The 22395-nt window shown below is 46.2% G+C and overlaps 1 protein-coding gene across 2 annotated transcripts in view; it reads right to left on the bottom strand.

Moving 5' to 3' along the window:
- abhd17b (abhydrolase domain containing 17B, depalmitoylase) overlaps positions 1 to 22395 on the bottom strand; it is a 74296-nt gene that overhangs the window by 12736 nt on the left and 39165 nt on the right. For both annotated transcript variants that reach the window (XM_084322431.1, XM_084322430.1), the window contains one exon: positions 1828 to 2007. In XM_084322431.1, coding sequence (XP_084178557.1) covers positions 1828 to 2007 — 180 coding nt within the window. The remainder of the gene's footprint in view (positions 1 to 1827; positions 2008 to 22395) is intronic.

The following is a 22395-nucleotide window of genomic DNA, read 5'->3' as shown; positions in this document are numbered from 1 at the left end:
GACATAATTTTACTTTCTACTTTTACCGCGTTTACCGTTTGTTGAAGGCTAGGTAGTTGACTGACAGCGTAATCCTCTAAGTACTGAGGTGGCTGTCGTCTGCGCTGCGGGCGTTCTACGTTAGGAGGACCGTTTCGTGGAGTGTTCATCATAGGCCATTTCAATATTAATAACACTATATTAATATTACACTAGTTACCCTCCGGCTCGAAGGACCAATTGTAACTGAGGGGTACAATTCCCTGACTGTATTGATAAGTATGGTATTATTAAACCACTACCGCTTGTACTTTAACTTCTGGCCATCCAGTACATGATATAGATATGATGAACACTTTCCCACCTGATGAAACGAAGTCCACACAAATGTATAAATCGAATATTTTATATAGCAAAGGGTATATACAACGTTCACTTAATGACATTTATGATTTGAAATGCACTTGTAAGGCAAATGAGTATTCGTAGGTAAATCAACATTGAATGTCCAATCTCTGGTTACGCAGGGAGCAAGTATACAACCTGGTTCTTTAGGGAACTATAGCGATGGTACTTAAATGATTATAGCTGGATACACTAAAGGGGGGGGGGGGGGTCCCGCTGGTTGTAAGACAGTAGGGGGGGTTAGGAGAGCCGCTGGCGGTATCCCATCTGGCCGACGATTTCTTGGGAGAATTCAGAGTGCTGAACACGGTGCCCACAGAACCTCGGTCCGCAGATGAATACAGCTGGGCCCTCTGGTGGACGGTAGCTGCCGGTCCACAACGAAGAGACGTGAGGCGACCTCACTCGGGGTAGAGCGCCGTCTCACCTGGACTCCTCTCGGGGGGGTAGTTCCAACACTCAGCAGTGTTGGCCGTTATCCATGGAATAATCAAAGCACCCAAAGCATGTAGATAATCCAAGCCGTGGAAGGCTCGCCGTCGTCCGGGTAAAGTAATCCAATGTACAGGTCCACTCGTCCTGGCCCGGAGCTCCTCGGATGCAAGCACCACACGTGGTCTGCCCAGCCTGGTTAAGACTCCAGATAACGTCAGGAACGATGGGGGTACTGCTCACTTTATAACTCTAACCGAACGATGCACCATACATAATAGACTATTATTAACTTAATAGAAATACGTCCCACTCGACGGTATAGTGCCAAACTATGACAATTCAACTATTAATCCACACGATGTCTCAATGCCTATTCTGAGGCCAAGTAGGCCTTACTGCACCACACGTGCGTCGTGGGTGAGGCTTCGCGTCTGTTACTAGGTTGGAGGGTAAAGGACTAATGGACTAAAAACAGTTCTACTTTACTTGCGCCATATATATATGCGCTGTGAACAAATAGTACCATTCGTATTTCGCCAGACGTATTCCTACGCGGAACCGGGCTTGTAACGACATGTTTGTCGGCACGATTGAACTTGAACCAAGGGGCATGGCTGCTGGCGCCAGGTTCTCGTCCAATGGTAGAATGAAACTATTATGGGCTGTTAGTAGACTAAAGGGATATTCAGTGCATATTGTACAAGGAATATACAGGGGATATCAAACGATATACAAATACTATTAAATATATATCCATAAATAAATATATATATTCGGTTTAATCTGATCCTTCACAACAATGTGTGTGTGTGTGTGTGCACGGTGCAGCCTTGTGTGTGTGTACATGTGTGTGTGTGTGTGTGTGCATGTGTGTGCACAGTGCAGCCATGTCCGTCAATGTAAATACATTGAAACGCTTGCATGTAAACACACACGTTGTGCTGCTGGAGGACATGTGAGCTCTTTAAATAGCGGCGTCTAACGTCCAGCTTCATTCCCGTCACTCACTTGGGGAAGGCGTCGAAGCAGTAGGTCTTCTTGGTGTCTGGGAAGGCCACCCTCATGCCGGAGGTGAGGGGGGAGTGGAGCACCACGGCCGCGCTCTCGTAGCGAGCCGCCAGGTCCACAGTGGGGACGGTGCCGATGCTCTGGCCGTACACGATGACGTTCTCCGGACGGATGCCGTACCTAGGAGAGGGAGACCCAAGGACATCAACAACGTTGGATGAGGATTACATACACACATACATGAATCAGGAAAGCATGTACAGCATTTGTGCAATTACATAACATCTGGAGCTCAAAAGAACTGACTTTCAACACCAAAGTCAGATTCTTCAACACCAAGGCAGTCCTCCTATACGGATCAGAGACGTGGAGAACTACAGCTGCAACCATCAGGAAAGTGCAGGTCTTCATTAACAGCTGCCTGCGGAAGATCATCCACATCCGATGGCCTGACACCATCAGCAATAGTGAACTCTGGCAGAGAACAAACCAGCTGCCCGCAGAAGAAGAAATAAAGAAACGCAGATGGCGCTGGATAGGCCAGACCCTACGAAAGCCTGCAAGTACCCTCACCAGACACGCCCTAACATGGAACCCGCAGGGCAAGTGGAAAAGGGGTTGCCCAAGAAACACCTGGTGCAGAGACCTGGAGGCAGACACCAAGACCATGAAGATGACCTGGAACCAACTGGAGAGAACAGCTCAAGACAGATCGCTTGTTGACGGCCTATGCCCCAGAAGGGGTAGTAAGTAATACATGCTACAGCCAACAGCCCATGTCCCAACGATGACTCAGGAGGTAATCCTACCGTGGCTGTAGTTACACACGGCCACCTATACATTAAGCTGCAGTTGTTCATTTTCAAAAGGACAGATGAGTTTCTCCTTAGTTGGGTGGGGTGTCATACAGTACGATGCAATTCACTTTCTTTGTCAAGAAATCCGATGTATGTACAGAGTTGTAGTATTAATATAGGTATAAAAACAGTATGGTAGTAGTAAGTCATACTGGCCAGCATTATTGTACATGCCATCATACAGAGTTATATGGGTTATATGCAGGTGTATAAGTAGGTATAGAAGGATTATATACAGGTATATTCAGACAGGTATGGATATATACAGTATAGGGCTGTCCCCGACTAAGGATTTGGATGGTCGACTATGATTGGCCAAAATTTGCCGTTGGTCGACTAAAAATAAAAATATATATATAATATAAAAAAAAATATATATATATATTTTTTTTTACATTTTTTATCATTCCATTTGGGCTGTGGGGGGTGCTTAATGTCTGAAGGAGTCGACTGAAGGCTTCTTGTCCTCTGCAAAAACATGCAATTGGTCCACTGATGGAGACATCTTGATATTTGTCTAGTCTAGTGTGTTCATTAGATGGGTGAAATCCTCTTTCAGTGCCTCTGTGCCTGTTTTCTTAGGCAGTTAGCCTCTGGTATGCGTGCCATTAGCGTTAGCCACGCTTCTAGGCCTCTTTTCTTTTGGAAAGAATTATAAAAATAAAATATTATAAAAAAATGAAATAAAAAAGAAATTATATTCGACTAAGAGGTTGACCAGTCGACTACGGCTCCTTTCGACCGATTAGTCGACTAATCGACTAATAGGGGTCAGCCCTAATACAGTATATATGCGGGAAGTATAAATGTATATGGTATATAAAGCACAATTATACATGCTATCATACAAGTAGACCAGTGGTCACCAACCTTTTTAAGCCCAAGATCACTTTTTTTTTTTTTTGTGAAGGCAAGATCTACATATTGAAGCGTTGAGAGAAAAAGACAGCCAAGATTGTACTTTAAACTAAATGTAGAACTGTAATGTGGACCTTCTCCTATTAACATTGCCAAACATATTTACAATTTGCATTTTATAAAGTAGAACTGTAATATGTACTTTCTCAGTCAGTGCTAAGAGCAGTCATCTTATGCAGCATCACTTTTCACATCAAAACAAAAGTAGAACTGTAATGTGTACTCTCATATTATTAACATTATAAAATGCTAATTGTAAATATGTTTGTCAAAGTAGAACTGTAATATGTACTCTCAGTCAGTGCCAAGTGCAGTAATCTTATGCAGCATCACTTTTCACATCAAAACAAAAGTAGAACTGTAATGTGGACTCTCAGGGAAAGATCTAAAAAATAAAAATAAATCTACAAGTATCAAAGATCGACCAGTCGATCGCGATCGACGGGTTGGTGACCACTGGAGTAGACTATAGTTTGAGGTAGGTAGTGATTACAGTGTAAGGTAGTTGTAGACAGTTAAAGCAAAGCATTTGATGCCTCCTCCAACGCCTGGAACCTCCAACTGACTCTGAAGCTGGAGGTTCTTCCTTCATTGCTGCATTCAATACAATTCATAACACAATACATAAAAGTATTATGATCTCGGACCACTGTGTTTCGACTTAAAGGAACACGCCAACATTTTGGGAAATTAGCTTACCGTCTTCTCCAGAGAGACAAGAAGATAGATACCAGTTTCCTCTCTGTGCGTTCAGTAGATAGAAAGCTATCTGGCTGCATGTTAGCCTAGCTTAGCACAATGAATGGAAGCTGACACGGCCGGTTAGCCTTCGGGAGATGCGTTAGTTGGACAATGCCACGTTTAATGGAACGTATCCGAGATGTTTGTGTGACGCCGGCCTTTGGGTTTATAGTAGTTCCAGGAGAAAGGTGAAAGGGAGAAAGGTGAAATGGTGAGGTTATGGAACCGCCTGGTCCAGCTGCCAAATGGCAGGGTGACAAAAAAGATGTTTAATTGGGACAGAGCACACGGTCATCCCTGGTCAAGAGAGATGTCCATGATTTTTTCTTCTACTGACTTAAGTATGATTTTTATGAACAATCTGCAGTGTAAGGTTCACATAATTAAAACAAAATTATCAACAATCCATCAGGATAAGTGGAAGGTGGAGATTTGGAAAAAACCTAAACTTAGAAAATTTGTAATTAAAAGTGAGTATTTGACTGAACCTTATGTAATGTTAAACTTAAAGAGAAGACGGAGGTCTCCGTGTGCCCAGTTGAGGTCTGGCACCCTGCCGCTGGCTGTGGAAGTGGGTAGATTCCAAGGTAAACCTGAGGAGGAGCGGTTGTGTGTTCTATGTGATCTGGGACTCGGAGTGGTGGAGGATGAATATCATTTTGTTTTTTATTGCCCTTTGTACACCGATTTGAGGAGGGCTTTATTTGAGAAAATTCAAATTGTAAACCCAGATTTGTTTTGGCCGTCTGAGAGTTGTATGTCGAGTTGTTTTTTTGTGGAGGACATCTTCAGTTTTGCAGGATTTTTGGAGAAAGCATGGCACTTGAGACAAAACACACTATATCCTATATAATTGTATTTGAATTCCTCGTTTCTTTGTTTATTTACATTGCGTACAGCTTGTGTTATATTACGTTTTATTGTATTTTCTTGTATTTTCTTATTCTTGTGGCCATCTTGGTCTATATGTCATTTGTCAAGTAATTGGTCAAGTATATTATTATATACTTATTGTTATGTGTCTTGTAAGCCAATATGGGCTGTGCATACACCTGTATGTAAGACACGAAAATAAAAAACATCAAATCAAATCAAATAAAAGATCCAGCATTTCAGTTTATTAAAATCGGTCATCTGGGAATATCATGTGAACATCAATTGGATTATTTGACATGGTTTTGCATCCGAATCAGATATGATAGGCCCCAGCCCCAGAGAGCAGCCTGGAACTCAATTATTGTCAGCGTCTTCCTCTGGCCTAGTTATATGTCGTAGCTGTTCCATAAACAAACACACCTTTGTGCAGATGGAGCCTGATGAGGTTTATGGCACATTGTTAGTCATGTTCTATTAGCATCTCCCACGTCATGATACTGTGACTCAGCCATGATTGGGGAAATGAACGTTGCCTTAATGACAGGCAGGGTGATTAGGAGATAGCAGGTAAGGAAATATGACCTACATGCAGGCTGTATGGGACATAGCAGGTAGAGAAATATGGTCTCCATGCAGGCTGTATGGGACATAGCAGGTAGAGAAATATGACCTCCATGCAGGCTGTATGGGACATAGCAGGTAGAGAAATATGGTCTCCATGCAGGCTGTATGGGACATAGCAGGTAGAGAAATATGGTCTCCATGCAGGCTGTATGGGACATAGCAGGTAGAGAAATATGGTCTCCATGCAGGCTGTATGGGACATAGCAGGTAGAGAAATATGACCTACATGCAGGCTGTATGGGACATAGCAGGTAGAGAAATATGACCTACATGCAGGCTGTATGGGACATAGCAGGTAGAGAAATATGACCTCCATGCAGGCTGTATGGGACATAGCAGGTAGAGAAATATGACCTCCATGCAGGCTGTATGGGACATAGCAGGTAGAGAAATATGACCTACATGCAGGCTGTATGGGACATAGCAGGTAGAGAAATATGACCTCCATGCAGGCTGTATGGGACATAGCAGGTAGAGAAATATGGTCTCCATGCAGGCTGTATGGGACATAGCAGGTAGAGAAATATGACCTACATGCAGGCTGTATGGGACATAGAAGGTAGAGAAATATGACCTACATGCAGGCTGTATGGGACATAGCAGGTAGAGAAATATGACCTCCATGCAGGCTGTATGGGACATAGCAGGTAGAGAAATATGACCTCCATGCAGGCTGTCAGGGGACATAGCAGGTAGAGAAATATGGTCTCCATGCAGGCTGTATGGGACATAGCAGGTAGAGAAATATGGTCTCCATGCAGGCTGTAGCAGATAGCAGGTAGAGAAATATGACCTACATGCAGGCTGTATGGGACATAGAAGGTAGAGAAACATGGTCTCCATGCAGGCTGTAGCAGATAGAAGGTAAGGAAACATGGTCTCCATACAGGCTGTAGCAGATAGAAGGTAGAGAAACATGGTCTCCATGCAGGCTGTAGCAGATAGAAGGTAGAGAAACATGGTCTCCATGCAGGCTGTAGCAGATAGAAGGTAGAGAAACATGGTCTCCATACAGGCTGTAGCAGATAGAAGGTAGAGCAACATGGTCTCCATGCAGGCTGTAGCAGATAGAAGGTAAGGAAACATGGTCTCCATGCAGGCTGTAGCAGATAGAAGGTAGAGCAACATGGTCTCCATGCAGGGTGTAGCAGATAGAAGGTAAGGAAACATGGTCTCCATGCAGGCTGTAGCAGATAGAAGGTAGAGAAACATGGTCTCCATGCAGGCTGTAGCAGATAGAAGGTAGAGAAACATGGTCTCCATGCAGGCTGTAGCAGATAGAAGGTAGAGAAACATGGTCTCCATGCAGGCTGTAGCAGATAGAAGGTAGAGAAACATGGTCTCCATGCAGGCTGTAGCAGATAGAAGGTAGAGAAACATGGTCTCCATGCAGGCTGTAGCAGATAGAAGGTAGAGAAACATGGTCTCCATGCAGGCTGTAGCAGATAGAAGGTAGAGAAACATGGTCTCCATGCAGGCTGTAGCAGATAGAAGGTAAGGAAACATGGTCTCCATACAGGCTGTAGCAGATAGAAGGTAGAGAAACATGGTCTCCATGCAGGCTGTAGCAGATAGAAGGTAAGGAAACATGGTCTCCATACAGGCTGTAGCAGATAGAAGGTAGAGAAACATGGTCTCCATGCAGGCTGTAGCAGATAGAAGGTAGAGAAACATGGTCTCCATGCAGGCTGTAGCAGATAGAAGGTAAGGAAACATGGTCTCCATGCAGGCTGTAGCAGATAGAAGGTAGAGAAACATGGTCTCCATGCAGGCTGTAGGAGATAGAAGGTAGAGAAACATGGTCTCCATGCAGGCTGTAGCAGATAGAAGGTAGAGAAACATGGTCTCCATGCAGGCTGTAGCAGATAGAAGGTAGAGAAACATGGTCTCCATGCAGGCTGTAGCAGATAGAAGGTAGAGAAACATGGTCTCCATGCAGGCTGTAGCAGATAGAAGGTAGAGCAACATGGTCTCCATGCAGGCTGTAGGAGATAGAAGGTAGAGAAACATGGTCTCCATGCAGGCTGTAGCAGATAGAAGGTAGAGAAACATGGTCTCCATGCAGGCTGTAGCAGATAGAAGGTAGAGAAACATGGTCTACATGCAGGCTGTAGGAGATAGAAGGTAGAGAAACATGGTCTCCATGCAGGCTGTAGCAGATAGAAGGTAGAGAAACATGGTCTCCATGCAGGCTGTAGCAGATAGAAGGTAGAGAAACATGGTCTCCATGCAGGCTGTAGCAGATAGAAGGTAGAGAAACATGGTCTCCATGCAGGCTGTAGCAGATAGAAGGTAGAGAAACATGGTCTCCATGCAGGCTGTAGCAGATAGAAGGTAGAGAAACATGGTCTCCATGCAGGCTGTAGCAGATAGAAGGTAGAGAAACATGGTCTCCATGCAGGCTGTAGCAGATAGAAGGTAAGGAAACATGGTCTCCATGCAGGCTGTAGCAGATAGAAGGTAGAGAAACATGGTCTACATGCAGGCTGTAGGAGATAGAAGGTAGAGAAACATGGTCTCCATGCAGGCTGTAGCAGATAGAAGGTAGAGAAACATGGTCTACATGCAGGCTGTAGCAGATAGAAGGTAGAGAAACATGGTCTCCATGCAGGCTGTAGCAGATAGAAGGTAGAGAAACATGGTCTCCATGCAGGCTGTAGGAGATAGAAGGTAGAGAAACATGGTCTCCATGCAGGCTGTAGCAGATAGAAGGTAGAGCAACATGGTCTCCATACAGGCTGTAGCAGATAGAAGGTAGAGAAACATGGTCTCCATGCAGGCTGTAGGAGATAGAAGGTAGAGAAACATGGTCTCCATGCAGGCTGTAGCAGATAGAAGGTAGAGAAACATGGTCTCCATGCAGGCTGTAGCAGATAGAAGGTAAGGAAACATGGTCTCCATGCAGGCTGTAGCAGATAGAAGGTAGAGAAACATGGTCTCCATGCAGGCTGTAGCAGATAGAAGGTAGAGAAACATGGTCTCCATGCAGGCTGTAGCAGATAGAAGGTAGAGAAACATGGTCTCCATGCAGGCTGTAGCAGATAGAAGGTAGAGCAACATGGTCTCCATGCAGGCTGTAGCAAATAGAAGGTAGAGAAACATGGTCTCCATGCAGGCTGTAGCAGATAGAAGGTAGAGAAACATGGTCTCCATGCAGGCTGTAGCAGATAGAAGGTAGAGCAACATGGTCTCCATGCAGGCTGTAGCAGATAGAAGGTAGAGAAACATGGTCTCCATGCAGGCTGTAGGAGATAGAAGGTAGAGAAACATGGTCTCCATGCAGGCTGTAGCAGATAGAAGGTAAGGAAACATGGTCTCCATGCAGGCTGTAGCAGATAGAAGGTAGAGCAACATGGTCTCCATGCAGGCTGTAGCAGATAGAAGGTAGAGAAACATGGTCTCCATGCAGGCTGTAGCAGATAGAAGGTAAGGAAACATGGTCTCCATACAGGCTGTAGCAGATAGAAGGTAGAGCAACATGGTCTCCATGCAGGCTGTAGCAGATAGAAGGTAGAGAAACATGGTCTCCATGCAGGCTGTAGCAGATAGAAGGTAGAGAAATATGGTCTCCATGCAGGCTGTAGCAGATAGAAGGTAGAGAAACATGGTCTCCATGCAGGCTGTAGCAGATAGAAGGTAGAGAAACATGGTCTCCATGCAGGCTGTAGCAGATAGAAGGTAGAGCAACATGGTCTCCATGCAGGCTGTAGCAGATAGAAGGTAGAGAAACATGGTCTCCATGCAGGCTGTAGCAGATAGAAGGTAGAGCAACATGGTCTCCATGCAGGCTGTAGCAGATAGAAGGTAGAGAAACATGGTCTCCATGCAGGCTGTAGCAGATAGAAGGTAGAGAAACATGGTCTCCATGCAGGCTGTAGGAGATAGAAGGTAGAGAAACATGGTCTCCATGCAGGCTGTAGCAGATAGAAGGTAGAGCAACATGGTCTCCATGCAGGCTGTAGCAGATAAAAGGTAGAGAAACATGGTCTCCATACAGGCTGTAGCAGATAGAAGGTAGAGCAACATGGTCTCTCCATACAGGCTGTAGCAGATAGAAGGTAGAGCAACATGGTCTCCATGCAGGCTGTAGCAGATAGAAGGTAGAGCAACATGGTCTCTCCATACAGGCTGTAGCAGATAGAAGGTAGAGCAACATGGTCTCCATGCAGGCTGTAGCAGATAGAAGGTAGAGAAACATGGTCTCCATGCAGGCTGTAGCAGATAAAAGGTAGAGAAACATGGTCTCCATGCAGGGTGTAGCAGATAGAAGGTAGAGAAACATGGTCTCCATGCAGGCTGTAGCAGATAGAAGGTAAGGAAACATGGTCTCCATACAGGCTGTAGCAGATAGAAGGTAGAGCAACATGGTCTCCATGCAGGCTGTAGCAGATAGAAGGTAGAGAAACATGGTCTCCATGCAGGCTGTAGCAGATAGAAGGTAGAGAAACATGGTCTCCATGCAGGCTGTAGCAGATAGAAGGTAGAGAAACATGGTCTCCATGCAGGCTGTAGCAGATAGAAGGTAGAGAAACATGGTCTCCATGCAGGCTGTAGGAGATAGAAGGTAGAGAAACATGGTCTCCATGCAGGCTGTAGCAGATAGAAGGTAGAGAAACATGGTCTCCATGCAGGCTGTAGGAGATAGAAGGTAGAGAAACATGGTCTCCATGCAGGCTGTAGCAGATAGAAGGTAGAGCAACATGGTCTCCATGCAGGCTGTAGCAGATAAAAGGTAGAGAAACATGGTCTCCATACAGGCTGTAGCAGATAGAAGGTAGAGCAACATGGTCTCTCCATACAGGCTGTAGCAGATAGAAGGTAGAGCAACATGGTCTCCATGCAGGCTGTAGCAGATAGAAGGTAGAGCAACATGGTCTCTCCATACAGGCTGTAGCAGATAGAAGGTAGAGCAACATGGTCTCCATGCAGGCTGTAGCAGATAGAAGGTAGAGAAACATGGTCTCCATGCAGGCTGTAGCAGATAAAAGGTAGAGAAACATGGTCTCCATGCAGGGTGTAGCAGATAGAAGGTAGAGAAACATGGTCTCCATGCAGGCTGTAGCAGATAGAAGGTAAGGAAACATGGTCTCCATACAGGCTGTAGCAGATAGAAGGTAGAGCAACATGGTCTCCATGCAGGCTGTAGCAGATAGAAGGTAGAGAAACATGGTCTCCATGCAGGCTGTAGCAGATAGAAGGTAGAGAAACATGGTCTCCATGCAGGCTGTAGCAGATAGAAGGTAGAGAAACATGGTCTCCATGCAGGCTGTAGCAGATAGAAGGTAGAGAAACATGGTCTCCATGCAGGCTGTAGGAGATAGAAGGTAGAGAAACATGGTCTCCATGCAGGCTGTAGCAGATAGAAGGTAAGGAAACATGGGCTCCATACAGGCTGTAGCAGATAGAAGGTAAGGAAACATGGTCTCCATACAGGCTGTAGCAGATAGAAGGTAGAGAAACATGGTCTCCATGCAGGCTGTAGCAGATAGAAGGTAAGGAAACATGGTCTCCATACAGGCTGTAGCAGATAGAAGGTAGAGAAACATGGTCTCCATGCAGGCTGTAGCAGATAGAAGGTAGAGAAACATGGTCTCCATGCAGGCTGTAGCAGATAGAAGGTAGAGAAACATGGTCTCCATGCAGGCTGTAGCAGATAGAAGGTAGAGAAACATGGTCTCCATGCAGGCTGTAGCAGATAGAAGGTAAGGAAACATGGTCTCCATGCAGGCTGTAGCAGATAGAAGGTAGAGAAACATGGTCTCCATGCAGGCTGTAGCAGATAGAAGGTAGAGAAACATGGTCTCCATGCAGGCTGTAGCAGATAGTAGGTAGAGAAACATGGTCTCCATGCAGGCTGTAGCAGATAGAAGGTAGAGCAACATGGTCTCCATGCAGGCTGTAGGAGATAGAAGGTAGAGAAACATGGTCTCCATGCAGGCTGTAGCAGATAGAAGGTAGAGAAACATGGTCTCCATGCAGGCTGTAGCAGATAGAAGGTAGAGAAACATGGTCTACATGCAGGCTGTAGCAGATAGAAGGTAGAGAAACATGGTCTCCATGCAGGCTGTAGCAGATAGAAGGTAGAGAAACATGGTCTCCATGCAGGCTGTAGCAGATAGAAGGTAGAGAAACATGGTCTCCATGCAGGCTGTAGCAGATAGAAGGTAGAGAAACATGGTCTCCATGCAGGCTGTAGCAGATAGAAGGTAGAGAAACATGGTCTCCATGCAGGCTGTAGCAGATAGAAGGTAGAGAAACATGGTCTCCATGCAGGCTGTAGCAGATAGAAGGTAAGGAAACATGGTCTCCATGCAGGCTGTAGCAGATAGAAGGTAGAGAAACATGGTCTACATGCAGGCTGTAGGAGATAGAAGGTAGAGAAACATGGTCTCCATGCAGGCTGTAGCAGATAGAAGGTAGAGAAACATGGTCTACATGCAGGCTGTAGGAGATAGAAGGTAGAGAAACATGGTCTCCATGCAGGCTGTAGCAGATAGAAGGTAGAGCAACATGGTCTCCATACAGGCTGTAGCAGATAGAAGGTAGAGAAACATGGTCTCCATGCAGGCTGTAGGAGATAGAAGGTAGAGAAACATGGTCTCCATGCAGGCTGTAGCAGATAGAAGGTAGAGAAACATGGTCTCCATGCAGGCTGTAGCAGATAGAAGGTAAGGAAACATGGTCTCCATGCAGGCTGTAGCAGATAGAAGGTAGAGAAACATGGTCTCCATGCAGGCTGTAGCAGATAGAAGGTAGAGAAACATGGTCTCCATGCAGGCTGTAGCAGATAGAAGGTAGAGCAACATGGTCTCCATGCAGGCTGTAGCAAATAGAAGGTAGAGAAACATGGTCTCCATGCAGGCTGTAGCAGATAGAAGGTAGAGAAACATGGTCTCCATGCAGGCTGTAGCAGATAGAAGGTAGAGCAACATGGTCTCCATGCAGGCTGTAGCAGATAGAAGGTAGAGAAACATGGTCTCCATGCAGGCTGTAGGAGATAGAAGGTAGAGAAACATGGTCTCCATGCAGGCTGTAGCAGATAGAAGGTAAGGAAACATGGTCTCCATGCAGGCTGTAGCAGATAGAAGGTAGAGCAACATGGTCTCCATGCAGGCTGTAGCAGATAAAAGGTAGAGAAACATGGTCTCCATGCAGGCTGTAGCAGATAGAAGGTAGAGCAACATGGTCTCCATGCAGGCTGTAGCAGATAGAAGGTAGAGAAACATGGTCTCCATGCAGGCTGTAGCAGATAGAAGGTAGAGAAACATGGTCTCCATGCAGGCTGTAGCAGATAGAAGGTAAGGAAACATGGTCTCCATACAGGCTGTAGCAGATAGAAGGTAGAGCAACATGGTCTCCATGCAGGGTGTAGCAGATAGAAGGTAGAGAAACATGGTCTCCATACAGGCTGTAGCAGATAGAAGGTAGAGAAACATGGTCTCCATGCAGGCTGTAGCAGATAGAAGGTAAGGAAACATGGTCTCCATGCAGGCTGTAGCAGATAGAAGGTAGAGAAACATGGTCTCCATGCAGGCTGTAGCAGATAGAAGGTAAGGAAACATGGTCTCCATGCAGGCTGTAGCAGATAGAAGGTAGAGAAACATGGTCTCCATGCAGGCTGTAGCAGATAGAAGGTAGAGAAACATGGTCTCCATGCAGGCTGTAGGAGATAGAAGGTAAGGAAACATGGTCTCCATGCAGGCTGTAGCAGATAGAAGGTAGAGAAACATGGTCTCCATGCAGGCTGTAGGAGATAGAAGGTAGAGAAACATGGTCTCTCCATACAGGCTGTAGCAGATAAAAGGTAGAGAAACATGGTCTCCATGCAGGCTGTAGCAGATAGAAGGTAAGGAAACATGGTCTCCATACAGGCTGTAGCAGATAGAAGGTAGAGAAACATGGTCTCCATGCAGGCTGTAGCAGATAGAAGGTAGAGAAACATGGTCTCCATGCAGGCTGTAGCAGATAGAAGGTAGAGAAACATGGTCTCCATGCAGGCTGTAGCAGATAGAAGGTAGAGAAACATGGTCTCCATGCAGGCTGTAGCAGATAGAAGGTAGAGAAACATGGTCTCCATGCAGGCTGTAGCAGATAGAAGGTAGAGAAACATGGTCTCCATGCAGGCTGTAGCAGATAGAAGGTAGAGCAACATGGTCTCCATGCAGGCTGTAGCAGATAGAAGGTAGAGAAACATGGTCTCCATGCAGGCTGTAGCAGATAGAAGGTAGAGAAACATGGTCTCCATGCAGGCTGTAGCAGATAGAAGGTAGAGAAACATGGTCTACATGCAGGCTGTAGCAGATAGAAGGTAGAGCAACATGGTCTCCATGCAGGCTGTAGCAGATAGAAGGTAGAGAAACATGGTCTCCATGCAGGCTGTAGCAGATAGAAGGTAGAGAAACATGGTCTCCATGCAGGCTGTAGCAGATAGAAGGTAGAGAAACATGGTCTCCATGCAGGCTGTAGCAGATAGAAGGTAGAGAAACATGGTCTCCATGCAGGCTGTAGCAGATAGAAGGTAGAGAAACATGGTCTCCATGCAGGCTGTAGCAGATAGAAGGTAGAGAAACATGGTCTCCATGCAGGCTGTAGGAGATAGAAGGTAGAGCAACATGGTCTCCATGCAGGCTGTAGCAGATAGAAGGTAGAGAAACATGGTCTCCATGCAGGCTGTAGCAGATAGAAGGTAGAGCAACATGGTCTCCATGCAGGCTGTAGCAGATAGAAGGTAGAGAAACATGGTCTCCATGCAGGCTGTAGCAGATAGAAGGTAGAGAAACATGGTCTCCATGCAGGCTGTAGCAGATAGAAGGTAGAGAAACATGGTCTCCATGCAGGCTGTAGCAGATAGAAGGTAAGGAAACATGGTCTCCATGCAGGCTGTAGCAGATAGAAGGTAGAGCAACATGGTCTCCATGCAGGCTGTAGCAGATAGAAGGTAGAGCAACATGGTCTCCATGCAGGCTGTAGCAGATAGAAGGTAAGGAAACATGGTCTCCATGCAGGCTGTAGCAGATAGAAGGTAAGGAAACATGGTCTCCATGCAGGCTGTAGCAGATAGAAGGTAGAGCAACATGGTCTCCATGCAGGCTGTAGCAGATAGAAGGTAGAGAAACATGGTCTCCATGCAGGCTGTAGCAGATAGAAGGTAGAGAAACATGGTCTCCATGCAGGCTGTAGCAGATAGAAGGTAGAGAAACATGGTCTCCATGCAGGGTGTAGCAGATAGAAGGTAGAGAAACATGGTCTCCATGCAGGCTGTAGCAGATAGAAGGTAGAGCAACATGGTCTCCATGCAGGCTGTAGCAGATAGAAGGTAGAGAAACATGGTCTCCATACAGGCTGTAGCAGATAGAAGGTAGAGAAACATGGTCTCCATACAGGCTGTAGCAGATAGAAGGTAGAGAAACATGGTCTCCATGCAGGCTGTAGCAGATAGAAGGTAGAGAAACATGGTCTCCATGCAGGCTGTAGCAGATAGAAGGTAGAGAAACATGGTCTCCATGCAGGCTGTAGCAGATAGAAGGTAGAGAAACATGGTCTCCATGCAGGGTGACCTACGGTGGGGAGTTTCCCTTGTAGTCCCAACCCAGTCAGCAATAGTGTGTTTCCCATGTTTGCCCTTATGCCTCTGTCATCGTGTGTTCTTATGCAATACTGAAACACGCCCAAAATACACACACTAACAAAATAACGATGGTCCAATGAACAGGCCTACATGACATTAGATTGCCTCCCTAGGGAACGAGGATGAGGACAGGCAGACTAGCAGAGGAATACCACAGGAGCCCCATGACTCCCTGGAGGGTGGAGGTGGGAGAACAAACGAGAGGAGAAACTGGGATGGAAAAAGTAAGAGACACCTCAAAGACAGTGAGAGAGAGAGAGAGAGAGAGAGAGAGAGAGAGAGAGAGAGAGAGAGAGAGAGAGAGAGAGAGAGAGAGAGAGAGAGAGAGAGAGAGGAATAAAGGGAACGAGAGAGAAACCGAAGACAGACATTCCATAGTGTATTATGAAGAACGTGACCCACTCTAGCCAGGCCAGTCAGCTGACGGCCTGAAAGCCTCCAGTCAGAGGAAACTATCACAGGCTTAACAGGCTCTACCACTGCAGTAATGTACTGTACACTACAGTGATGAATAGTAACAGGCTCTACCAGTGCAGTAATGTACTGTACACTACAGTGATCAATAGTAACAGTCTCTACCAGTGCAGTAATGTACTGTACACTACAGTGATCAATAGTAACAGGCTCTACCAGTGCAGTAATGTACTGTACACTAGTGATGAATAGTAACAGTCTCTACCACTGCAGTAATGTACTGTACACAACAGTGATGAATAGTAACAGTCTCTACCAGTGCAGTAATGTACTGTACACTACAGTGATCAATAGTAACAGGCTCTACCAGTGCAGTAATGTACTGTACACTACAGTGATCAATAGTAACAGGCTCTACCAGTGCAGTAATGTACTGTACACTACAGTGATGAATAGTAACAGGCTCTACCACTGCAGTAATGTACTGTACACTAGTGATGAATAGTAACAGGCTCTACCAGTGCAGTAATGTACTGTACACTAGTGATGAATAGTAACAGGCTCTACCAGTGCAGTAATGTACTGTACACTACAGTGATGAATAGTAACACAGTCTCTCTACCACTGCAATAATGTACTGTACACAACAGTGATCAATAGTAACAGTCTCTACCAGTGCAGTAATGTACTGTACACAACAGTGATCAATAGTAACAGTCTCTACCACTGCAGTAATGTACTGTACACAACAGTGATCAATAGTAACAGTCTCTACCACTGCAATAATGTACTGTACACTACAGTGATGAATAGTAACAGGCTCTACCACTGCAGTAATGTACTGTACACAACAGTGATCAATAGTAACAGTCTCTACCAGTGCAGTAATGTACTGTACACTAGTGATGAATAGTAACACAATCTCTCTACCACTGCAATAATGTACTGTACACTACAGTGATCAATAGTAACAGTCTCTACCAGTGCAGTAATGTACTGTACACAACAGTGATCAATAGTAACAGTCTCTACCAGTGCAATAATGTACTGTACACTACAGTGATCAATAGTAACAGTCTCTACCAGTGCAGCAATGTACTGTACACAACAGTGATCAATAGTAAGTCTCTACCACTGCAGTAATGTACTGTACACTACAGTGATGAATAGTAACACAGTCTCTACCAGTGCAGTAATGTACTGTACACTAGTGATGAATAGTAACAGTCTCTACCACTGCAGTAATGTACACTACAGTGATGAATATTAACAGTCTATACGAGTGCAGTAATATACTGTACACTACAGTAGTGATGCACGATATATCGGCCGATATGGCAGTTTTTTTACACATCGGTATCGGTCCGATATCAAGATGGGGCCGATATGGGCAGATAAAAAAATCTTAAATTTTTTTATTTTTTTTACATGTTTTGGCCTTAAATAGTTTCAAAATATCAGTCATTTCTGAAAATAAGTTTTGGAAAATAGCTCTTTATTTGATTATCATAAACAAGTGTTTTCTATACAGAGATATCGACATCGGTAAATATCGGTATCGGCCAGAACAGCAATATCTGTTATCGGTATCGGCCACAATTTTCACATCGGTGCATCACTACAGTGATGAATAGTAACACAGCTTCTACCATTGCAGTAATGTACTATACACTACAGTAATGAATAGTATGTAAGACCCCTATAGTAAGGTAGTGTGCTAGTATCAATACACTACCATCACAGGCTTAACGTCCTACCGCCGCAGTTGTGCACAATAATCAACGGTACACTACAATCACAGATCTGACTCAACGGCACATGTACGAAACTGTGGCGTGTCATCAGGACGAGAAAAACACCACAATCACAGGTCAGCAGGCATCAACAGCCTCTGCAGAGGAACACCTACATGATGCATGCACTGTTCTCAAGGGCTACAAATAGCCCCGAAGCAAAGAGCAAGAGTCCAGGTCAAAACGAATCACACACAGAGAAATACGGCCAATCCGATCTACGGTCTTTTAAACGGATACGGCGAGACAACCGTTTACAGTTAAGTGCGTGAGTCGGCGGAGCAGTAAATAAGGGTGGAAATACATGGTGGGCGCTGCTGGATGTTAGGCACTGCAGTGGAAGAACACCACTATTATGACGACAACTTGACACACAAAAATCAAACGCATGGATTCCTTCACGTCGGGCAGAGGAGTTCAAATGTTTTAGAATGTTTAAAAAAAAAAAATCACAACCTCCTCGTGATTCTCCACTTCTCCAAACTGAATGAAAACCATGCAGTCCCTTAAAAACGGCCTTAAAGAGAACATCGGTTTCCAAGAAGTGAAACCCAGGCGGTATAAACAAACACTTCATCATTTGTTTTCCTGTTGTTGTTGTTATTGTTGGGTTTGTTTTGGCAGACAAATGTGAACCTATGGGGTGAAAACTGTTCAGGCCTAATCAAGTTAGGCTTGTAAAATAAACTCATAAAAACCCATAAAACACATGTTAGATTAACTATTGAGGACACTGAGTTCACCAGATAATATAGCCTAAAGTATGTCAAGTCAAGAGTCAAGTCAAGAGTTTTAATTGTCACGGCATACAAGTATACAATGAAATGCGGGTGGTCTTGCCCGCAACGATGTGCAATACAGTGGTACAACATATAATAGAATCCAATAAAAAAAAAAACATTGTGCAATAAACAGGTAACAGGTAACATGGTGTGACATCTCGGTATCTGTACATAGTTATTTAGGAGTGAGGATTTGCTTGCCAGGAGATCAAAACATAATTTCTTCCACTCTGTGGCGGTGCTGAATATTCTGCATCTCACACATCATCACTAAGGACTTCAGACGAAGGCCCTGTTATGTCCAATTTAAATTGGACTACAAGATTTTGTCCGAGACTTGGGACAGTCTATACTGGAGATGGGGAGATATCGGAGGAGAAAGTCATTCTTATACCTTCTCTACTTGGGATAGAAAATATTAGTGAAACCATTCCCCACTTTTCTGGGGACCTCCTGGAACCCCCTCAAGGAACCCTAGGGGGCCACGGACCCCACTTTGAGCACCACTGGTAATGGTACAGTTAATCAAAATAATTTGGAATGTGAACGTTATAGGTTGCGACACCCCAACATACAGTCTTTACAAGCTGAAGCTCAGATCAAATAAATAAAACGGCCTATAAACCACTCTTCTGAACTTTAAAAACAGACAAGTAGCTCTTCGTCATTTACCTAACGCCATGCGTGTCCAAGCAAGAATGACGTAGAGGTCTCCCCTATGAAAGACCCTGAAAGAAGACAAATGTGACTCCAATTTTAAATAGATCTATAAAATAGATTAAATGACTAAAATGCCAAACCACCTTTGCACAGAAGTCACCGTTGTGCCAGAACAAAAAACAGTGCCATCTTAGAAAGCTTTAGCATGGCTTGCTAACCGACGCCTCTCGGGAGACGTGGGAAGTAGATCACAGTGTGCAGGAGGTCACTTGCTTTACTCTTTACTTAGTTATATTATCGTACTTGGCCATCGCGTCCCGCTCTTAAGCCTATCGAGATATACCTCATCTCATGTACCTATTGTACTCCATCAACGAAAAAAACAAGTACACCCACACCTGCCGGGTCCCGCCCCTATGGAGGCGTAACCTATAAGACAGTAGGCATGGTCACCAAACACTCTTCCTCTATTTTCGTTTCCATCATAACGGTCGCAGTGCACCTTATGTAAACTAGTTGTTATGAAAAGATTATGAGAAATTGCGTAATGTTGAAAGTTACCGGAGGTTTGCTTACCCCTGGAATCTTCGGGGCATGTTTCAGCGACACGTCGGGCCTATGTTGATGTTTCCTCGTCTGATGGCAGCAGACCAAGGAGCAGCGTGCAAGGTTTGGCTATCGGGCCAGCTTGTACACAGGTAGGCCCTGTGTCATCAGAGGCATTGATGTTAGCGTTAGTAATGCTGGTTTGTTTTGTTACACAACCATGTTGTGTGTCGGCGCCAGGGGCGGGATGGTTTGGTGAACGGTTCACTGCAGTGGACGGGTTCCAAACGATCCTGGAAGCGTGCTGCTAAACAGCTAATGCTAACGCTACATGCTAATGCTAATGCTATATGCTAACACTACTGCTACGCTGTTCTAATGTCTCCGCGGTGGGATTTTGCTGCTTTTCCCTCCTCTTGCCCGGTTCATCAATGAAGGTCAGTCGGTAGCTAATGTGGGGGTTTTGCTGAGTCCTATTTTACCCTTTTTACGGGTAAATGGGTTGTCAACAGGGTGTGCCATGACTAGGTAGGCCTAGCCAGGTAGCGTTAAACCTGTGCCCCGGCGGGGCTTTGAACGGGGTTTCCACCCGGAAGCCGATGCTTGAGGCTCGGCGGGTGGCAGTAGATCTATACTACTGCAGGACGGGACTTAGCGGCGGCCCGTGTTGTGGCTCAGCTGACTGTTTTCTGTCCATAGTAGCGTTGAACGCTATGCTATAGTAGTGTAGTGGGCTACTGTTTTGTTCCGTCTCTCCGCTACGAGAATGTCTGTCTATGCTACAGCTTTCTCTCCTCTCAACCATTCCTGCTGACGGTCAATCGGTGTCTATTGGGAGAGTAGTGCGGGGGGGGGCTTTGTTTACCTTTTGGGTAAATGGGCTAAGCTAGGGCTGGTGTGCTGTTATGAATGAATGCGGGACTGGTTCTCTCTGGTCCGCCTCCCCTTAACGTTGTGTACATGGGCTTGCTCATTCTACAGTATTTGTGGTGTTAGTTATTTTATTCATTTAACCCCTTCATGGTGCACACCACAGTGGAGGTTGCTGTTTGCAACCACCAATGGTGCTCCGTGTTAACATCAGTCCTTTGCTTTTGACATATTGAAACAGTGCCCCGCCCGGCCGACGCCATGAGGTGGGTCGGCCTGGCGAGTGGCTGGTGGGCTGCTAAAGCCTGTACCGCCATGGTATGGAATTGGCAGCGATTAGTAACTGTGTTCGAATTGCTGTTTTTTCTATCAAAAAAATGGTGTCTGGTGGCGGGGCCTTGAGGGCCAGCCGACGTCGACACATCGGAGGTTGTTGACGTTATTAGCTTTGACCTAGCCGCAAGCTATAACCGCTCAGGGTTCCCCTCTCCGCAGGGGATTTTAGTCTTCTGCTGGAGCGCGGGCGGTATTGTCCTAGGCCCCACACCGCCTCACACCGCGCAGCCAGAAGAAGAGAGAGCACGGCCTCGTCAGCGGCGATGACGAGGCCCTCGACAGGCGGCCATGTTTCCCCCGCCAGAGGTATCCTGGGCGTTGAATCGACAGGTGTCCACAAGGCCGACAGCCTTGGCGGCCGAGGGATCGGCCATGTTGGATGGGCTCGGCTTGAACAACAAGCCGCCGCTGTCCTGCCGCGAGCAGCCCGCTCTCCGATCACTCCCTCCCCCAACACCAGCGGAAAAAGGGGGCTCCGATTGTTTCCTTTGGCTGCGGGCCGCGTGCCTTCGTTGAAGCGCGGGCGGCCCCACTTTTCGCTTCTCATGGGGACAGGGGCTGACACCCAGTTGATGGCTGAACCTGGGTCTGTCCGTGAGAATGTTGTGCTGTCAAGCGGCTCCCACACCATAAGCTGTGTTGGTTGAGCCTGGTGTTACGTCTGTCAACTATAAGTGTTGTCAGCAGGGGGGCTCGAAACCTTTTGAGGCACACAGTGCGGGCTTCCCCGGCCTCGCCTTCGCCAGGCCAGGTATCATGTTGGTACCTCCCACTCCCACGAGATCGGCAGTGGTCTGAAATGAAGAGGTGCGCGTGATTTAGGTGGTAGTAATATCACTGCAGGGCTACGGTGTGTAGGAACCCATGGGATCCTCACGCCTTGCATGTCCGGCTGCAGAACAACTCCTCAACATGTTCTGGAGGGGTGTTCAGTGGGGGGGCTTTTGTCACCTAGATTGATGTCAGCTTCCCCCGTATCAAACCGGCCCTTTCTGTCGGGGTCCCCCCTTGGGTGCGATTGCCTCGTGGGTAGTGTCAGGTTCCGACCCGACTCCACGGAACGCTCTGCTCGCAAGGGTCCAGGGTTGGCTACGCACAGCGGGTGGGACCGGGCCAACTATCTACAGTTCCTGGCAGACCTGCGCCACATGGCGGCGGGTGTGTTGAGAGTGTCATCACATATGACTACGGCAGTACCATATGTCGAGGTGGATGGAGAGAACGCTGAGGCGGGGACTTGTGTTTACACAACCCCACCCAATTTCGGGTTTGGTACAGACCCTATTGTCAGGGTCACCAGCAGTGACAGCTCTGGTCAACGAGATCCAATCTCTGTGGACGAAGCAAGCCATCGTTGTGGCGTTCTCCTCCCGGTGTTCTCTGGTGAGAAATCGGGAGGGGGGGGGGTGTCAGACCCATGCTGGACCTGTCCCATGGGAAGGTTCAGCATTTTTTGGATCGTCTCCTACCTGTTGAACACTGTCAGGTGGGGGTCTGGTTCTCCTCCATAGACGTGTAGGATG

This window comes from Notolepis coatsorum, assembly GCF_963971535.1.
Source record: "Notolepis coatsorum genome assembly, chromosome: 10".
Taxonomy (NCBI): Eukaryota; Metazoa; Chordata; class Actinopteri; order Aulopiformes; family Paralepididae; genus Notolepis; species Notolepis coatsorum.
Note: the sequence above shows the minus strand (reverse complement) of the source record. Positions and strands in the feature narration are given on the sequence as shown.